Raw genomic sequence first — 21,314 nt, 5'->3', positions numbered from 1 at the left:
TGCTAAAATATAGGAAGTTTCATCAGGGACTTCCCTGGTGGCACAGTGGTTAAGAACCTGCCTGCCAATGCAGGGGACATCGGTTCGATCCCTGGTCCGGGAAGATCCCACATGCCGTGGAGCAACTAAGCCCATGCACCACAATTACTGAGCCTGTGCTCCAGAGCCCGCAAGCCACAACTACTGAGCCCGCGTGCTGCAACTACTGAAGGAAGTGCGCCTACAGCCTGTACTCTGCAACAAAAGAAGCCACCACAATGAGAAGCCCGCGCACCGCACTGAAGAGTAGCCCCCACTTGCCGCAACTAGAGAAAGCCTGTGCACAACAGTGAAGACCCAACGCAGCCAAAAATAAATAAAAAATAAAATAAATTTATTAAAAAAAAAAACTTCATCAGATACCTGCAACTTTACTTTCTACCTCACTTAAATGTGACTACTGTCACTTATTTTAACTTATTAATGAGTTTATGAATTACAAAGAATAACTACAAGAACATTTTCACAAACGCTTGAAAAAGCTTACACATTATAATGATGGGTTCTTCAACAGCAGATATACAAAACACTGAGTTACTCCCTCTGTGTTATCTAAATGAGATGTCGGCAAACTTTTTCAGTAAAGGGCCAGAGTAAACATCTTAGGCTTTGTGGGCCATACGTTTCTGTCACAACTATTCAACTCTGCCATGCAGCAGGAAAGCAGCCATAGACAATACATAAATGAATGAGTGTGACTGACTGTGTTCCAATAAAACTTTATTTATAAAAATAAGTAGCAGACTGGATTTGCACTATACCATAGTTTTCTGACCCCTAATCTAGACAAATAAAATAATGTTTTAGTGAAAGGATTCTTTTCAGGGTCTCTTTTAATTTTTTTTCTTGTTTGTTTTTTCATTCGTTCATTCATTCATTCATTCATTTTGGCCAACCAGGGATTTGAACCTGTGCCCTCAGCAGTGAAAACGCGAAGTCCTAACCACTGGATCACCAGGGAATTCCCAAGGTCTCTTTAATTGTCAATGAAATAAGCATTAAACCCTTGAAGCAAAAACAGGACGGTAACATGTTTTCCTTTCCCAAAAATCAGACCTGAGGAAAGCACAACCATCTTTGGTGATCTAACAGTTTCTGCCTGATGGAGCTAGTGAAGTCAATACACTGGAGGCAGAAGGAATTAGTTCAGATGCGCTAGAAAGAATGTACTAGTCCTTGACCAAAAATATCTCCTATCTGTTGACAGAAGCTTAAGATTCTGAAACCTTTCATGCCACCATCTCCTAAGTTAAAAGAATATATGGGCTCATACAACTTAATATCCAAAAAAACCCAAACAAACCAATCAAAAAATGGGCAGAAGACCTGAACAGACGTTTTTCAAAAGAAGACATACAGATGGCTAACAGGCATATGAAAAGATGCTTTAAGTCACTAATCATCAGGGAAACGCAAATCAAAACAACAATGAGATGTCACCTCATACCTATCAGAATGGCTGTCATCAAAAAGTATACAAATAACAAATGTTGGGGACGATGTGGAAAAAAGGGAACCCTTGTGCACTGTTGGGGGGAATGTAAATGGGCACAGCCACTATGGAAAACAGTATGGAGGTTCCTTAAAAAACTAAAAACAGAACTACCATATGATCCAGTAATTCCGCCCCTGGGTATATATCTGGAAAAAATGAAAACACTAATTCAAAAAGATATGCGCACCCCAGTGTTCATAGTGCATTGTTTATAATAGCCAAGACATGGAAGCAACTGAAGTGCCCATCAACAGGTGAATGGATAAAGTTGTGGTGTATGTGCAAAATGGAATACTGCTTAGCTGTAAAAAGAATGAAATTCTGACATTTGCAGCAATGTGGATGGACCTGGAGAATACCATGCTTAGTGAAATAAGTCAGACAGAGAAAGACAAATACTGCATTATATTATATCACTTATATGTGGAATCTGAAAAATAATACAAATGAATGTATATGCAAAACAGAAACAAACCCACAGATACAGAAAACAAACAAGTGGTTACCAAAGGGGAGAGGGAAAAGAGGAGGGATGAATTAGGAGTATGGGATTAACAGATTTAACTATGTATAAAATAGATAAGCAACAAGGATATGTTGTACAGCACAGGGAATTAAAGCCATTATCTTGTAACAACTTTTAATGGGGTATAATCTGCAAAAATAATGAATCATTATGCTGTATACCTGAAATTAATATAATACTGTAAATCAACTATACTTCAAAATACATATATGTATATATATAGTCTAGGTGTGTGTGTGTGTGGTAATAGGCTAGGTATCAGAATCATTCAAACTGCCTCACAATTTTGCTTAAATCTGACTCTGAGAAGTGACAAAAGGCAAAAATCTGTACATATATTCTTATCTCATGTCACTTCCAATTCTGAAACATTAATTTGATGGTATTTCTTAAACACTGATGCTTCATGGTCAAGTACAACAGTCATCAAGAAGATTTCATAATTTTGAAAATAGAGAAAGTGTTTTAGAAATGATAAAGCACCATATAAATATGTTATCATCACACAGTAGGTAGAGAATTTGAAATGTCTTACCACTCTAGATGATTTTCTTCTGTTGATGCACTGGCAGTCAATACTATATAATGTCTGTGAAGAATTTTCAGCAATAATCAGGGGGAAAAAAGCCAAGAGAAACATTGTTAGGGTCTGACTTTCCATTATTACTTTTTCTTTCTCCCTCCCAATGAACAAAACAGCTAATACAGGCACACATTTATGAAAATTAAAACATGCTCTGATTTTCACAAAATTAATTCTAGACCTTGTAATTAAAAACAACTCATTAAACCCCAAACCCCACAAATACTGGGTTAGACACTACTAGAATATAGAGACTTTCTCATCACCTAGGATTTCTGCTAACTTATTCTTTTTTTTTTTTTTTTGCGGTACGCGGACCCTCTCACTGTTGTGGCCTCTCCCATTGCGGAGCACAGGCTCTGCGGCCATGGCTCACGGGTCCAGCCGCTCCACGGCATGTGGGATCCTCCCAGACCGGGGCATAAACCCGTGTCCCCTGCATCGGCAGGCGGACTCTCAACCACGTGCACCACCAGGGAAGCCTTCTGCTAACCTATCCTTTACCTCACTTAAAATATAAGTGACGTCACCTACAGTGTATTAACTTTATAAGTTTAACATTCTTCTTCCTTAAACACACACACACACAATGCAAAATTTCAAATACCTATACTTCTGGAAAAAATTTGGCGGCTCAAGGAGTTTGGACCAATCTGATTTCCCTTGAAGAATTTCATCTGTAACTGCGAGACCTAAAGAAAGAGAGACAGACAGTGATTTTGAAAACTGACCATCGTGTTATCAGCTCCTGTGTGACCCTACCCCCAAAGTTCTAGCCCCACCAAATCCCTGAGTAAAAAAAAGTATAGATTTATTATGCTCTTTCTTAGAACATAAAAGTCAATTTCAACCAGACCGGGGTGGCTCTATTTTTGGCCTTCATATTATCATATATTTTGCAAAACCAAGTACTTAAAAAATACACATTTGAAAGAACTTTTAGAAATAATAGGCATAACTGCAATAGAGAATAAAACTGTTGTCAATCAAAAACTCGTGGGAACATGTAAAGGGTAATAGGGCTAACAGGTTTACCTTGTTTAAATTCTTCTACCATTACTGTTCGAGTTGATGTGGACACATTATACGTAGAATTCTGTTGTGGGTAGGCAGGGGTGATTATGGGCATGAGATGATACCTATCTGATGGATTTACCTGTGAAATTAGAAGCAGAATAATTGATCTATTCTCCTATTTCAGTTGTCCTCACTTCATTTCCCCAAAAGTCTGAAGAATATGAAATATAAATTTAATACTACATCTCCTCAGTTCTAAGAAGTACATTTCCCCTCCCCAACTTCATTTATTTCTGAAGTCAGATGTGTCTGATAATCAAAGTTAAAGAAAACTCTGCAGAAGTTTATTTCTCCCCCAAAAAGCTGTTAAATGGATGGTGCAGCCTATAAACAGTGGTCTTTTAGAACCAAGGATATACAACGTAAGTGCAAAAAGCATTATCTGGTCCAATGGTTCTCCATCCTCTTTCTGCACCTATTCAACAGATGACTTCCCCTTGGTTACTCAGAGGAATGAGTACTCACTCTAAAAGCAAATTAAAATGCAAGGTGAGTGAGAGTTATGCTATCTTGGAACCATGAATCTGCTTTAAACTGTACTGCAAAGTACATCTTTTATATACTTCAGTACTTTATTATTAGTAACTAATTACTTGTAAGACAGTTTTTAACAATAGATTATAACATCTTGGTTGATATACCCACTCATCAAGTCTTATATGGGTGATTTTTAATGACATAACATTTGGATCAGAATTGGAGATACAAATCATCTGCACCGAAAAAACAGTAGAGGGAGGGAAAGGTCTACAGTTACACAGAAGGAAGATGAACAGGAACAAGAGGAATTATCCTTAACTAGATTGCACTTTACAGAATCATCCTATTCCTAAAAGGTTTTAATGAAATGCCGTAATAAGTCACATACCCGAGGATCCCAAACTGGCAAATTCAAATTGCTTTCTTCCGGTTGCTTTAGCAGCACAGGATTTGGCCATTCCCTAACATGAAATAAGCAAATAAACTCACGTAAGACCTCATTTCAGGAACTATATGAAATGTTAAAATCATTAGATGCTGCTCCAACTTTCACACAGCACATGTTTTGGGTATTTGGTATTGAAAAAAAAAAGAAACTGACAAAGGAAGGGAGTATACAAAGGAAAAAGCTGCTTATTTTAAAGCAGTGTTCTCTGAAAGGGCAAATACTACTTTGCCCATTAGCTGTAACTAATTTAAACCTGAATTTTTTCTTTCCTTCTCATTTGCTTTCATGGACTTAACTCTGATAATTTAATACCAGCAACAGCTAACATTTACTGAGAATACTCCTAATAAATTGTGTGCAGCAGCTATAGTTTACATATGAGGAGATCTTAACCTCTATATAGCTAGTAACTGGCAAAAGACTAATCTCATAAGCTAAAGGCCCACACTTACACTCCCCCTAGAAGAAAGCACCATCTGGGGTCCCATCATTGCCTCAATTTTGATATTTTTAAATTTAACTTAAAAAAGGAATGTAAGACGACAGAAAAGGTGTAAGCATAGCTCTTAAATTTGCAAACAAATTTACATATAGGCAGAGGTTAGTAAGTAGTGAAAATATGCATATGAATACTTACCACTTGGAAAAAACTAAGAAGAACTTATGAACTAAAGTAGAAGCTGCTGCATTTGGATATAATTGGCAAGTTCTTGCAACTAGCATTGCCCAGGAGACACCACCAAGGAATCCCAACATGTTGGAATAAATACCACGTCCTAGAAAATTAATTCAGTTGTTAATTATTGTTAGGACCTACTATCCATGACATTTAAGTGTAAGGAACAGTATAACTTCCCTCCTAAGATTTGCTTCTAACTTTTCCCCCTTATAGAAACATTAAAATCAACAAACAGACCTTCATGTTAGGCTCACATTCTTATCAGTAGACCCTAAGCTGCTCACCTTACCCCCTACTTTGCCCTCCAACACAGACATCTCAGTTCCTTGCCTCAGTTCTGACTGTCCAACTGGGCTCTACTGATATAACATTGGAATTTCCCACCTTTCAATATCTGTGGTTGGGAGAGAAATGAAAGGGAGGAGGAAAGATATTCGGAGGGTCCACAAGTAGGGAAGAAAAACTTCAACAGTACACTAGTTCCCCCTTATCTGTGGAGGAAACATTCCAAGACCTCCAGTGGATGCCTGAAACACGGGGTGGTACTGGTATTTATGATAAAGTTTAATTTATAAATTAGGCACAGTAAGAAATTAACAACAATTATAAAAATAGAACAATTATAACAATGTACTATAATAAAAGTTATGTGAATATGGCCTCTTTTTGTCTCAATATCTTATTGTACAAATTTAATGCCCTTTCCATCTTAACTGAGTACTTATCACTAACTGTGGTTATAACGTTTTAAAAATTAATTTATTAATTAATTTATTTATTTTTGGCCATGCTGGGTCTTTGGGGCTTTCTCTAGTTGCGGTGAGTGGGGGCTACTCTTCGTTGTGGTGCACAGGCTTCTTTCTCATTGCGGTGGCTTCTCTTGTTGCGGAGCATGGGCTCTAGGCGCGCGGGCTTCAGTAGTTGTGGCACGCAGGCTCAGTAGTTGTGGCACATGGGCTTAGTTGCTCTGCGGCATGTGGGATCTTCCTGGACCAGGGCTCGAACCTGTGTCCCCTGCATTGGCAGGCGGATTCTTGACCACTGCGCCACCAGGGAAGTCCCGTGGCCATAACTTTCACAGTTTCACAGAGGTGAGACAGCAAAACTAGCACGAATTTCTTTTTCTTCCTTCACAATTTCATTCGTTCTTATATAGATCTTAGCAATCTCGACATATTTTTTTTTCCTTAAGTTGATAACTTTCACCTTTTCACTTAAAGGAAGCACTTTACAGGCTTCTCTTTGGCAAATACAAGTTGCCAGCATCACTACTCTTGCACTTTGGGCCCATTAATTAGTTAAATAAGGGTTACTTGAACACAAGTACTGCAATACCATCTCTGTCCCAGGCAGGACAGAGAGAGATTTCATCACACTACTCAGAAGAGCATGCAATTTAAAATTTATGAATTGTTTATTTCTGAAATTTTCCATTTAATATTTTCAGACTGCAGTTGACTGCAGGTAATTGAAACTGCAGAAAGCAAAATGGCAGATAAGGGGGGACTACCCTAATCATGTTCTTGGGCATTTAAAAATTCAACTGTAAAGTTGGGGACTGACTTCAGTATTGTGCAAAAATTTGTATACCTCTCCATAAAGTACAATACACCATTGATATTACTCATTTTCTTGAATGATTGTTTCTTTTTTTTGAATGATTATTTCTTACAGCAATCTATAAAGAAGCATTACCATATTTCATCAAAACTGAGATGTCCTCAGTTATTATATAATATAGATGATTTTATGTCCCATTAAGCAAGATAAAAAAATACAAAATATCATTTCAGTTACGTTAAATGTGAAAAACATGCATCTAATAATTGACAAAACATGGTATTTAATCTATAAGGAAAAACAAATTGTTCATAATACCCCTTTACTGCAGATTACTTTACCCTGACTACACAATATAATTGAGCCCAAGGACAAATTCTACTTGCTTAAGGTCTTTTTAGATGTGTACTGTCCTATATGGTAGCCACATTTGCCTATATATAGTATTTTTTTGGTAACAGCTTCATTGAGCTGTCATTCACATACCATAAGATTCATCGATTAAGTATAAAATTCAATGGTTTTTATTCTATTCACGGAGTTGTGCAATCATTACTTTAATCAACTCTGGAACATTTTCATCACCCCAAAAAGAAAACTTTAACAGTCACACACCTCTTATTCCCCCTAAGTCTTCCCAGACCTAGGCAACCACTACCACTTTCTACCTCTATAGATATGCCTACTCTTAACATTTCACATAAATGGAATTATACAATATGCAGACTGGCTTCTTTCACTTAACATAATGGTTTCAATGTTCATCTATGTTGTAACATGTATCAAAATTTCACTCCTTTTAACTGCCATATAATATTCCACATTATGAATATACCACATTTTGTGGTCGTTTCCACTTTGACATTATTAATAATGCTATGAACATCTGTGTAAAAGTTTTTGTGAGGACCTATGTTTTCACTTCTTTTAGATATTATTTAATTTTAAATTTAATTAAAATTAAATAAAATTTAAGTTCAGTTCCTCAGGTGCACATTTCAAGTGCTCAACAGCCATATGCTTACTGTATTGGACAGCACAGATATGAAATACTTCCATCATCACAGAAGGTTTGATTGGAAAGCACTGTTTTAGACCGTAAAACCTGGTGCCAGAAGTGCAGCACGGCTTAAATGTAGTTACAAATAATACAAAATGTGCTATGCCAGCTCAGGGCTGGGTCTTTTATGAACCACATCCTATATATATAAACTAGTACAGTTCAAGGCTTTATTAGAAGAGTGTTGAAAGGTAAAAACAAAAGATTAAAACTATCACAGTAGGTTCTTCATTTAATACATTTACTGAACACCTGCTATACACCAGCCTCTCTGCTGGTAATGGGGAGACAGAGATGATACGATGGTCCTGTCCATAGAGAGCTCGAACACAAGTAAGGGTTTTACTCTTCAAGTTCTAACTCATTCTGACTCCCTGGCTGCAACCCAAGATGTAAAGTCAGGGGCTTTTAGTTTTCACCCATGGGAGAAGAAGGTAAAGTCACACATCAGAGCACTGGTAAGCATCACACCTGAAAAAGAAACAGCTTCTCCAAAGCTTACTGCACCTCAATCCCCCAAGGTATCAACAGGTTAAGGAATTCCCATATGTGCTTCTACCATGAGCAACTGAAAATTATAATTTTATAATGCAAACGTAAAATAAGACTTGGGATACTTACGTTTTGCCCATAGTTTGACTGCTCTTAGGGTGAGTCTGAAAGTTTCTTTATTTGGCACTAAATGCAAAATTTCATCAGTAACTCTACAGCCTGAAAAACATAAAGCATTCATTTTTCATTATGCAACAAATTCCAGTTAATTCAAATGTCCTTCTAACTTTGACTCTCAAATGCTAAAAATATCAAAGATACTAAAATATGAGGTTTAATTTCTTTATGTACTTTAAATTATGTACTTTAAATGTAGCCCTTATATAAGAGAAATCACTTTGCTTATAAAGAATTAAAAAGCACATGAGTTATACAATCCAATATTAAAATAAGAGATGAGTCTGAATATCTTTTTAGCTTTTTTCCACCTTTGGCTTTACTGTTAATCAAATGCCTCCAACTTATAAAACTGTTATTGCTTTAATGCAAACCTTATCCACAAATACTGTGATTTACTGTTGCACTCTGGAAATACAGCAAAATGCAATGATTAAGTTAAACAAAATATTTCCATAACAGCTTACGGAAAAACCTGAATGAACTTTTTGGCCAATCCAATATAAACCCGTGGTTCTCAAAGTGTCGTCAGTGGACTCCTGGGAATCTATTAGGTCAAATCTATTTCTATAATATTAATGCTTTCTTTGCCTGTTTCACTGTGTTAACATTTGCACTCATGGTGCCAAACCAGTGGTGGGTAAAACTGCTGGTATCTTAGCAGTGAATCAAAGCCATGGCAACAAACTGAAATAGTAGACAATATTATCTTCACCAAAAATTTGCAGTTAAAAAACAGGAAAGGAACGTGTGTGATGTTTGAACATTTTCAAGGTAAGCTGAACTATCTGTTTTTTTTCAAGGAGCACCAGTTTTACTTGAAAGAATGATTGACAAGACAACTACAGTTATTCATACTTGGGTATTTAGCAGACATTTCCTAAAAAATGAACAAAGTGAGCCCCTCACTTCTAGGAAAACAAATGACAAAATTTGTTACCAATAATAAAGCTTGAAGTTTCAAGTAAAAATTAGAATTTTGGACAACTGGTATCTGCTAGTGTGAGCTTGACAGCTTTCCAAGACTTAGACTTTTCTAATGAGATTGGTGGTGACATTAATGAATGTGATTTTTTTAAAATTATTTTATAATGAAATGTGTGTTAACATTTAGACGATCCAAATAACTTTGTGAGCCAGTATTTTCTAAATGACTAAGGCACGATAGGACAAAATCATGCATGGGTAAAAGATCCATTCAAAGAATAAGACAGACCAATAGATTTTAATGCAAGAGTACAAAAAGTTAACTTACACAGTTTTAGGTTTGATATTCTAATTAACACTTTAAAAAGATCACTTTTATTCAGCAAAAAAGGGAACAAACTACTGATATATGCTACAAACATGGATAAACCTCACAAACATTATGCTAAGTGAGAGAAGCCAGACACAAAAGACCACATATTACATGACCCCATTTGTATGAAATGGCAAATCTATAGAGATAGAAAGTAGATTAGTGGTTGCCTGGGATTGGAGGTTAGAAAAAGGAATGATTGCAAATGGGTATGAGGGATCGTTTGAGAATGAAGAAAATGTTCTAAACATTCACAACTCTGTGAATATACTAAGACTACTGAATTGTACACCTAAAAAGGATGGATTTTATGGTATGCAATTACTCCTCAATAAAGCTGCTGAAAAGAAAAAGGAAATTGGGCTTCCCTGGTGGTGCAGTGGTTAAGAATCCACCTGCCAATGCTGGGGACACGGGTTCGAGCCCTGGTCCTAGAAAATCCCACATGCTGGGGAGAACTAAGCCTGTGAGCCACAACTACTGAGCCTGTGCTCTAGAGCCTGTGAGCCACAACTACTGAGCCCGCGTGCCACAACTACTGAAGCCCATGTGCCTAGAGCCCATGCTCTGCAACAAGAGAAGCCACCGCAATGAGAAGCCCGTGCACCGCAACGAAGAGTAGCCCCCGCTCACCGCAACCAGAGAAAAGCCCGCGCGCAGCAATGAAGACCCAACACAGCAAAAAATAAAATAAATAAAATTTTAAAAGATAAATAAATAAATAAAAAGAGGCTTCCTCCAGAAAGAAGATTATTCAAAAAAAAAAAAAGAAAAAGGAAATTGTCATCAGTCAAGTTTTGGTGTAGTATTAAAGAATACCCACAATTATCTGAAAAGGCTATGAAAATACTCCTTCCTTTTCCAATTACATATCTTTAAGAGGCCAGATTTTCTTCCTATACTTCAATCAAAACAAAATTTTACAAGAGATTGACTGCAAAAGCAGATATGAGAATCTAGTTGTGTTCTATTAAGTCAAATATTAAAGAGTTGCAAAAATGCAAAAAAATAAAAAAGCCACTCACACAAAAATATATTTATATTCACTCATAATGGATTTACTATTGTTATTTTAAAATGAACTAATAATTAAACACCTTAAAAATTTCTGTTTTTATTTCTAATATGATAAATTGATAAATATAACTCACATAAACAGAAGATCTTGCAGGGGGTGGTCCTCAAAAAATGTTTAGGGTATAAAAGGGTCCTGAGACCAGTAAGTTTGAGGACCACTGCTATAAACATAAACATTTCAAGTAAATTTGTGTTTTAAGATGCTTAAATGTGATCAGATTACTTGTATAAAGAAAATTACATCATTTTTAACCAAGTTTGTCTAATTCTTAAAAAGTCTATTAATAGTTTTGCAAAAAGATCTCTATTTGTCTAATTGTTTTCAAGCAGGTATCTGAGATTTCTCTTTAGAAGCTTACCATTTAGGCTGCGAATACACCTTATATCAAGGCTTCTCAGTCGAGAGTCGTCTCTTAGATCTAAATTATCTGATATGGTTTGTATTGCCAGTCTTGCAAAGACTAGATCAATCTTTGGAAAGATGGAAAAAAAAAGAGAGAGAGAGAGAGAAATATTACTTTTTCTCCTTTTAGTCCATTCTCCCCCCTTCCCACCTCAAAAATGTAAAAAGTTCTAATTATTAGTTTGGGAAGTTCTACCAAAACTTCCAAAGGCCTATGCAGGTAATATCACATTGGAAAATCACTGCAAAGTTTTGGGAGAATAATTTTCAAATTAAGGGAAAGCATTTTAATTTTGCCAATCATTAAAAAAAATCAAAACCTCGTAAGTGAATTTCTAGATAAAGATGGCAGATCCAACACATTTACGTTCACTCCCTCTTGAAACCCCACTAAAATACCAGCAAAATTTTATTTTTATTTTTATTTTTTTGCGGTACGCAGGCCTCTCAATGTTGTGGCCTCTCCCGTTGTGGAGCACAGGCTCCGGACGCACAGGCTCAGCGGCCATGGCTCACGGGCCCCACTGCTCCGTGGCATGTGGGATCTTCCCGGACCAGGGCACAAACCCGTGTCCCCTGCATCAGCAGGTGGACTCTCAACCACTGCGCCACCAGGGAAGCCCTGTTTTGTTTTTTTGTTTTAGTTTTATTTTGTTTTTAAAGGCATAACCCACTAAGTCAAAGAGAACAGAAGGAGACAACTGTAAAAACCATGAAATCTGGAAAGCAGATGCACAAATGGTAACAGACTCAGCAGATCTAAGGAAGCAGAGATAAAACATATTATATCTGGGAAATAAGGACAGGAGGCTGTAAATAAGTTCTTAAATAAAAAGGAACATTTAGAGAATAAAAAAGTATTCTTAGAAATTAAAAAGATGATGGCAGAAATGGAAAACAAGAGAACATTTAGAAGATGAGAAAACCCCAAAAAAGCAGAACAAAAATATGAAGATGTAGTTATAAGTGGGAAGGAAGAAGTAAAAAAAAACACAAAAACCAAAAAAACACGGCAGTCCTGGGGGTCCAACATACAAATGTTAGGAGTTCCAGAAAGAGGACAGAAAACAAAGGCAGGCAACACAATTGAATTCAATACAATTTCCAAGAACTAAAGGACAGGTATTTCCAAATTGAAAGAACTACTTGAGTGCCTTAGCACATTTGGTTGAAAAGACACATACCAAAACAAAGTGTATTACCATAAATTTTACAACTATGAAGACCAGGGAAAAAAGAAGAAAAGAAAATCACACAAGTGGCCAAAAAGGCAAAATAGGTCACATAAAAACGATGAGTAATCAAATTGGCCTCACGCTCCTCAACAGAGTATGGAAGCTAGAAGACAATGAAGCAAGGCCTTCAAAATTCTGAGAAACATTATTTCCTACCTAGAAGTCTATGCTTAGCCAAACTATCAATTTGGTGTGAGAACAAAATAAAGATATTTGTAAACATTCAAGATCTCAAAAATATGTGCTCTTTTTCAGGAAGCTGGTGGATGAGTGCCACTAAAATGAAAGTAAGTCAAGAAAGAAGAAAACTCAAGAGAGAAGCAAAAGGAAATCCCAGGATGAGAGAAGAAAGGTGTCAGAATGACAGCTGTATATCAGTCATGGAGAACAATCAGTGTGGATTAGAAGAAGTGAGAAGAATCAGTGAGATATTTTTTCAAGACAGGACACCTGAGAAATCCAAATCTATTTAGTGGAGATTTAGACAATTAGGAGAGACTGAATTTGAATTAGTCAAAGTATAAACATCAAGCAAATAAAACACAAAACATTAACTCCCAAGAAAACAAAAGCCACACAGCAAAGAATGGTAACCTAGTACATTTTGTGCTCAGTTTTGAACATTATTTATAAGACCATAATAATATAAACACTGAATACTGCTCCAACTAAAACTATAATAATATAATTATTTTAGGAGGTTATGGGAATGAGAAGGATGTGTATAAACATCTTGGGGGTAGGGATGGAGGTTGGTTCCTTTTCCATGGTGAGGAAGGACTCACCATGACTAGACTATTTGATTCCTTAAAATTCGTGCCTATATAAGTCTGATTTTTAAACTATAAAACAAACAAACAAACCCATATAGGTTAAATAGTTCAATTATAAAGTCAGAAAAATATTTAACACTTACTTCAATTCCATCAAATTCAAATTTTATGACAGGCACAAAGGCATCTTCTACAGCCTACAATAAAAGAAAACAATTATAACAAATAAGGTGTAATCCTTTATCCTTCCCAAATGCCAATAACATGAATACTTTTTCTCCCAATTTTTATTTTAACTCAGTAGGAAAAGTGAAAATTTTCTTAGTTTCTCATTCTAGCTAAGCAAGCACTTCTACTTTGTGACTGTGTTGTTTAAGATACGCAAAATGTCCATGACAGTAGTTACCTAACATATTATCCTTCTAAAAATATTCATCAGAAACTGGCAGGCAGAACTGCTATCATCTGGGTATTTACTATTTGTTGAACTTAGCTGAAAACTGATTATTTACAAAAAGCACTAGTGTTAGACATTAAAATATCAGATCCCATGACTAATCTATCAAAAAAAATCTATATCATTTGGATTTAGTAGAAACGTTTCTCCGAGCCTTCTTTAATCCCCCAACCTAACAATTTTTTTTTCTTTTTTGTAAATTTTTTGGCCCCACTGCCATGTGTGGATCTTAGTTCTCTGACCAGGGATGAAGCCCTCACTCCCTGCACTGGTAGCTTGGCATCCTAATCACTGGACCACCAGGGAATTCCCCAACCTAACAAATTCTTAACCTCCTTCTCCATTCCCAGACACCCAAATAACAAATCCTCTGACCTTCGCCTTATCCAAGCACTTGAGATTGCATTAAAACTACCTGTTTGTTTAGTACCCCCAGTCCCTCCCTCACACAAACTATCTTGTTCGCTCTTGTATTTGTGGGACTAAGGCCAGTATCTGATGAATCATTGGTGCTGAAATTTTATCTGCTGAATGAATGGCTAGATATACACACATAAAGAGTTACTAGTTGAACCTTATACATAATGAGCCATTTGCTGTGCACCAACCATTTATCAGATATTATAGTAAATGACTTATGTAAATTATCTCATCAATCCTCCAAAAAACTTTATAAGAATGTTATCACTAGATCTTCATTTGATAGCTAAGGAAACTGAGACTCAGAGAGAATAGGTAACTTGAACAAAATCCACGAGCTAATATGTGGTAGATTCTAGATTCAACGCAGGTGTGTATAACTAAAAAGCCCATGTTTTTAGTCATTACTGTTATTTTAACAAGATACACCAAATTCTTAAGAAATATGTCAACCATCATAAGCCCTAGCTTTTGCAGTTATCTGTTAACAAATTCAAAATATTAAATACGAGAGGATACTTACTCTTAAGTTTCTAATGCCATCTTGATGTTTCAATTTTTCAAAAAAAGACTGAAAAAAATCAGATCTCTCCACATGTCTTGGAGCAACACAAAGTGCATCAATGTCAGCTCCTGAAAATCAAAGTATTTATTATCAAGAACAGTATATTGAATATGTATTACGTTTTTGTATACACAAACATATGTACAGAAGAAACTATGTAAGATGAGTATAGGAAATAATACTCTAGTAGTGAGATAATGGGAATTTTTTCCTCTGTATTTTCTAATTATGAACAACAAATAAGTTTGTTATTGAAAGTTCTTATCAGTAAAACATAGAAAAGCAATTACCTTTGGTGTGTACTCCAAGCCTATAGGAGCCAAAGGTGAAAATTTTTCCACCAACAGTAGCCACAACAGAAGGTGGGAGATTCTAAAATAAAATAAAAAAACTTTTAAGGCATTCAATTGTTCAAATTATTTAGCATTAAAATTGTCTAAATGCTCTAATACATGCTGACAAGGATGTGGAGAAAAGGGAACCTTTGTAGACTATTGGTGGGAATGTATATTGGTGCAACCACTGTAGAAAACAGTAGTAAGGTTCCTAAAAAAAAACTAAAAACAGAACTACCAGGGACTTCCCTGGTGGTGCAGTGGTTAAGACTCCACATTCCCAATGCAGGGGGCCTGGGTTTGATCCCTGGTCAGGGAACTAGATTCCACATGCATGCCGCAACTAAGAGTTTGCATGCCACAGCTAAGGAGCCAGCAAGCCACAGCTAAGCAGCCTTTGAGCCGCAGCTAAGGAGCCCACCTGCCGCAACTAAGACCCGGCACAACCAAATAATAAATAAATATTTTTTTAAAAAAAGAACTACCACATGATCCAGCAATTACACTCCTGGGTATATATCCAAAGAAAATGAAAACATTAATTTGAAAAGAGATATGCACCTTAATGTTCACAGCAGCATTATTTACAATAGCCAAGACACGGAAGCAAACTAAGTGTCCATCAACAGATGAATGGATAAAGATGCGGTATATATACAGAATGGAGTATTAGCCATAAAAAAGAATAAAACTTTGCCGTTTGCAACAACGTGGATGGACTTCGAGGGTATTATGCTTAGTGAAATAAGTCAGACAGAGAAAGACAAACACTGTATGATATCACTGACATGTAGAATCTAAAAAATAAAAACAAACTAGTGAATATAACAAAAAAGAAAGACTCACAAATACAGAGAACTAACTAGTGGTCACTAGTGGGGAGAGGGAAAGGGAGAGGGACATGATAGGGGTAGGAAATTAAGAGGTACAAACTACTATGTATAAAATAAATAAGCTACAAGGATATATTGTATAGCACAGAGAATATAGCCAATATTTTATAATAACTATAAGTGAAGTATATAACCTTTAAAAATTGAGAATCACTATGTTGTACACCTGAAATTTATATAATATTGTAAATAAACTATACCTCAATTTTTAAAAATTGCCTAAATGCTACTGATATGTACTACATTTGTCAAGTTTGGTGAGCTGACATTTGTAAAAGTACTTCAGAGCTTTTTTGATTGCAGCTGAAGTAATGAAGGTATTCCCAGAGGAAAGACGAGACAAATCTGTGTCCAGTATACGTGCACACATCTCTATCTTAAGAAAAACGTTTTTTATCACTTGACCCTACCTGTCCCCCCAAATTACCTGATTTGGCTCCATCACTCTTAATAGTGACCAAGGAACTTGCAACTACCAAATTAATGCACTTTCAGCTCTCTACAGTTATCATACTCTTGACTAATACTAATCTCCTCTTTAGTTTTTGTGACAGATATGCTTAACTTATTGATTCTAGCTCTGTAATATTTCTGCAAGAAAGTGGGGTAATTCTTGACATGATCTCCTTATGAGAGCTAATCTAACAACTTTAATTAACGTATTTTTGGTTGTGCCAGAAGTACAATGCTACTTTTCACCTCTCTCTAGAGCCAATTCTAACTGCCCATCAGATATTTTCACTCAGACTTTCTGATCCACTTCAATATCCATGCCTGAAACCTAGCAAAAAATTCTTCCTATGATAAACCAGGTATACCTCCTGATTTCTCTATTTTTGTTCCTTATTTTCCTTACTGCCCATACCTATAAGTCATTATTATTCTTCCTGGCTTACCAATTGTTAGGTTATATCCCTCACATGTCACTTTCTCCCCACCCACTCCCATTCTGTGCTATTTAACAGTATCATAAGTTACCCTCTTGCCATTAGTCTTTATTTCTTACTCCATTTTGTTAAAAATTCACTGGCTGGTGTTCTTAAATTAACTCTATCACATAACTCTTCTGCTCAAAACTTGCCAATACATTCTTCTACGGATACTGATCCTTGGATCCCAAGGACTTCCACAGTATGCTCTTAAGGATCTTTCTTGCCTTGTCTCCTGATATTCCCTTCTGAAGCTCCAACTGCCAACATGTTACATAACCTAGTCTCCTTTCCATTGCATTTGCCATTTTCCTTCTCTCAAATGCTTGCCATCCTCTCTGGGTATCTTAATACTATCTATTTTTCAAAGATCACTTCAAGTTCCACCTCCCTCATGAAGCCTTCTTTGATTATCCATCTTGTAACAAGCTCTTTTTTCCCCCTGTGCTCCTCTACTGTTATTATCTTTAACCACTTTTATACTACATTTATTGACTTTTTTTATTCTGTGTATGTCAGTTCCATCTCTTCAACTATATCTGAATTCCTTGAAGGTGAGAACTATGTCTACTACTTCTATTTCCTCAAAATGCCCAGTCCAAGTTCCAGAGAGTAATATCTGCTAATGAACTTGACTAAAAGTATCTGCACAACAAGACATTATGTTTGTTATTTTCTCTGTTTAACGAACATGTTTCAAGAGTACCACAAATAATAGCTAGAAAGAGTTAATAAAATTATTGATGACTAACATGAATCAAAAGGATACAGAAGCCCCTTTTAGTTTACCTTCCTACTTTGAAAAGCATGATTTCTTCTTGATTTATGAGAAAGTGATAAACTGAATCACAGAGTAAAGTATTTTCCCCACAAACCACAGTATTTAACTAAAATGATTTGACTTGGAGTTCTGGACTGTTTAAACTTTAAATATTCCAACTGTGTGTAGAATATTAAAATGATCTTTGATCTAACTCAAATCCTTCAGATATTTTTCAAACTAAAATATGCATAAATGAAAGGGAATTATAATGGTATAAAAAAAGACCAATCACCTTACCTATGCAAATAAAGATGTTAAAATCAATTAAAATTTTTAAATGATTAGATATTTTATTTTCTTTGCTTAAAAAATGCCAAATAGTGGCAAAGCCTCAAATTTTTAACAATGGTTTTATGCCTAGAAATTAAATGGAAACCAGCTACTGGTCTTTGCAGATTAAAGCACTGATGTGAACGAAATGAGGGAAAAAGCAATTTAAATAATTAAAAACAAAAAAACTTTTTGACCTTGGAACAGATTCTACTGGATTTTTCTTTTAGGTGCAAAAAACCACACAGTAAGAAAATTAGTTAGGTGTATCTCTCAGTAAAGTAATCTAGCCTCTTTTGTGAATAGTTTAACACTTGACTTCCCTTGATGTATCCTAGAATATGGATGGGAGCAAAGACCTCAGCACAACCACATCAGCTGACATAAAGACCACACAAGAAGTCATAAAGCTTGATACTCTGATTTTAAAATAATTCTAGCAAGTTGTGTATCTGGTTTGCATACCCATAGCAATTATGGACTGACATTTATTCAATCCCTGAGCTCTGTCCTGAGGTTGCACAGGTGAATAAGACAGGTTTATTTCTTAAGGAGTTGATCAGCTAGTAGCAGAGAAACAAGCATGAATTTTTTTTTTTTTATTACTCATGACTAGCATTTCACCTGCTCAGAATTCAACCTAACTGAAAACCTCTACTATTGATAACCCGGCTGTGAGCTCAGAAATAAGCCAGATAGTCATTTAACAGCAAAAGTAAACAGCATAAAGATCATTTATTTAAACTGAATGACTGTAGATTAGCACAGTCCCTCATAACCTTATTCAGAGCCCACTTTTTAAAAGAACCAATTTTATATATGTATCATAAGTACAGAAGGAAATAATAAAAGTTGTAAAAGAAAGAATTCTAACAGGTGTTTATCTAATTTCTAAACTGATGCAGATTAATGGGCAGAAAGGGATTTGACAGAGAGAGACTGCTGCTGTGAGCCATTAACTTTCAGCTGAATGCTGTTAAGAGATGGGAAAACTGTAAAAAAACAAAAACAAAACAAAACAAAACGAAAACCCTAAAATTTAAAATACAACAGTTTGAGCCACTTAGTGAAGGGGCAAACAGTATTACCCAGTTGAACATGCCCTGCCTCATTTTACTACAGCCAGCAAAATATTCATAGTGATGATTCCCTGACAAATGAGACTTCAATTATACTCAAAATACTCTAAGAAAGCAAGAAAAATGTAATCGATTTCAGAAGAAAAATAGTTAAGCTACGGGGGTGGGGGGGAAGTTGTCTAAGTATAAATTAGGGTTTGCAAACTCCTATGTCTCATGGGCCAGGCAGGTATGCAAATGACGGAAGTATACACATAAGAAACACAGAAACTGATAACTGACAGGTGCTGTGTCAGAGAGAGCAGGGAGTGATGGGGACCATGAAGCACCAAAGGGGAGGAGCCCAATTCCATTCCAGCCTCTTCCTGCCTTGCACAAAGGAAGGCCCAGTGCTGCCAGACCTGGTATTTCACAAGAAGTCTGAAATCTGGCTTTTAAAGTAAAATCTCAGTATTTAAATTTTGATCTACTACATGTGAGTCAAGCAAGACATTTATGTGAACTGCAGTCAGACACTGGCTACCTCTGGGGTAAATCCTCACTTATTTAGGACTCAATATCTACACCAATTCATTTCCAAGTATACTAAAAAGTTTTAATGTATTTCTGATTATTCTCAACTCTGCATCTTACTACCAGGACATAATGAAACTATGAATTCAATTTAGTTTAGAGTCTTACCTTACTCTCACTGACCTCAGAAATCCATTCTTTTACTAAATTGTTCAGTTTACCAAGAACAACCAGCCTATAATAAAAAATAACATGCTTTAGATGAAAACAAACAAACACCAAAAACAAACAGTATTTTAAAAAGTAATTAAACATATAGGCAGTACCTTTGTGTTGGTGCTAGAGTAAAAGCATATTATACACGTGCTAATGCTATCACATCTGTTGACACATGGCACATCTCTTTGGCATTCTTAGGTTCCTAAGAGTTCCAAAGAGACGATAAATGTGATGATAGTATTTTGGTCTTTGAGCTATTTTCAAAATTCAAAAAGCCTAATAAAAAAATCAAAATTACCTTCAATAAAGCTGCAGAGGCCAACTGAACTGTCAACTTTCTTGGCCTTACTATGGAATAAAATCAATTCAGTGTGGTGATAATAGAGGTTAGCATTCTCTCACTGACAGTTATGAGTTTTTGGATAATAAAAACAGGTAAATAATTTACTGGCTAATTTTTATAAAATTTACTTAATAAAAGCAATTTGATATTAAAACAAACTTGCAACCAATGGCATATCCAAATCCAGATTTTTAAAAAAAAAAGAAGAAGAAAGATAGAAGAGTTTAGGCATCTCAAAGATAACACACGAAACACTGAATTCCTGATCTGTCCGAACCTGCTTCTCCTTCAGCCTTCCCCAGGTAATGGAATCCCATCCTTCGAGATGCTGAGACCAAAAATCTTGGCATCATCCTTGACCCCTCCCCTCCCACCCCCTCACATTCCACAGTCATTAAACCACCCTACTTTTAAAATACATCCAGAATTCTACTCCTTCTTATCACTTCCACTGCCATCCCTAGTTCGGGCCACCATCATGTTTTTCCTTGGGTTATTATGATAGCCTCCTAACTAGTTTCCCTACTTCTGCCTTTGACCCCCCTTCAGACTATGCTCGGTAAAGCAGCCAGAGTGACTATGTTAAACATGAGTAAATCATGTCAATCTTTTGCTCAAAACCCTAACAGCTTCCCGTCTCACTCAGAGTAAAAGCCAAAACCGTTATAAATGGCTGTCAAGGTCCTAAGTGACCTTTCCTTCCAAGCTCCTTCCCACCTCGTTTGCTTTAAGCGCACATTCCCCTTCTTATTCACTCTGCTTCACATACCTAGGCTACCCTGTTGTCTATTTCTTAAATATACCAGGTACACTCCCACCTCAAGCCTTCTGCCTAGAATGCTCTTCCCTCATATCCACATAGCTCCTCCCTCACCTTTAAAATTTCCCTCAAATGTCAATGAGGCCTTCCCTGACAACCTAACCTCCTCTCCCAGCTTCATTCTTCTCAGCAGCACTTGTCATGTGTAATACTGTATTTATTTTACTTACTTGGCTAATTGTTAGTTTCCTCCTCTAACCTTCAACTAAAATATAAACTCCAGGAGGGCCAAGTTTTCTCTTCA

At 36.2% G+C, this 21,314-nt stretch overlaps 1 protein-coding gene and 1 long non-coding RNA gene across 4 annotated transcripts in view; one reads left to right on the top strand and one right to left on the bottom strand.

The window, feature by feature from the left end:
- Positions 1-21,314, top strand: part of LOC132501525 (uncharacterized) — a 123,361-nt gene that overhangs the window by 83,207 nt on the left and 18,840 nt on the right. The gene's annotated exons all lie outside the window — the stretch shown is intronic.
- PAPOLG (poly(A) polymerase gamma) overlaps positions 1-21,314 on the bottom strand; it is a 37,413-nt gene that overhangs the window by 13,613 nt on the left and 2,486 nt on the right. For 2 of the 3 annotated variants that reach the window (XM_060117137.1, XM_060117135.1), the window contains exons 3-13: positions 19,857-19,923; positions 15,137-15,218; positions 14,805-14,914; positions 13,548-13,601; positions 11,353-11,464; positions 8,569-8,658; positions 5,286-5,424; positions 4,589-4,661; positions 3,679-3,799; positions 3,251-3,335; positions 2,596-2,649 (exon numbers count right to left, since the gene is read on the bottom strand). In XM_060117137.1, the coding sequence (XP_059973120.1) occupies positions 2,596-2,649; positions 3,251-3,335; positions 3,679-3,799; positions 4,589-4,661; positions 5,286-5,424; positions 8,569-8,658; positions 11,353-11,464; positions 13,548-13,601; positions 14,805-14,914; positions 15,137-15,218; positions 19,857-19,923 (987 nt within the window). The remainder of the gene's footprint in view (positions 1-2,595; positions 2,650-3,250; positions 3,336-3,678; positions 3,800-4,588; positions 4,662-5,285; positions 5,425-8,568; positions 8,659-11,352; positions 11,465-13,547; positions 13,602-14,804; positions 14,915-15,136; positions 15,219-19,856; positions 19,924-21,314) is intronic. The other variant, XM_060117136.1, reaches the window with a different exon arrangement.

This window comes from Mesoplodon densirostris, chromosome 14 (assembly GCF_025265405.1).
Source record: "Mesoplodon densirostris isolate mMesDen1 chromosome 14, mMesDen1 primary haplotype, whole genome shotgun sequence".
NCBI classification, from domain to species: domain Eukaryota; kingdom Metazoa; phylum Chordata; class Mammalia; order Artiodactyla; family Ziphiidae; genus Mesoplodon; species Mesoplodon densirostris.
Note: the sequence above shows the minus strand (reverse complement) of the source record. Positions and strands in the feature narration are given on the sequence as shown.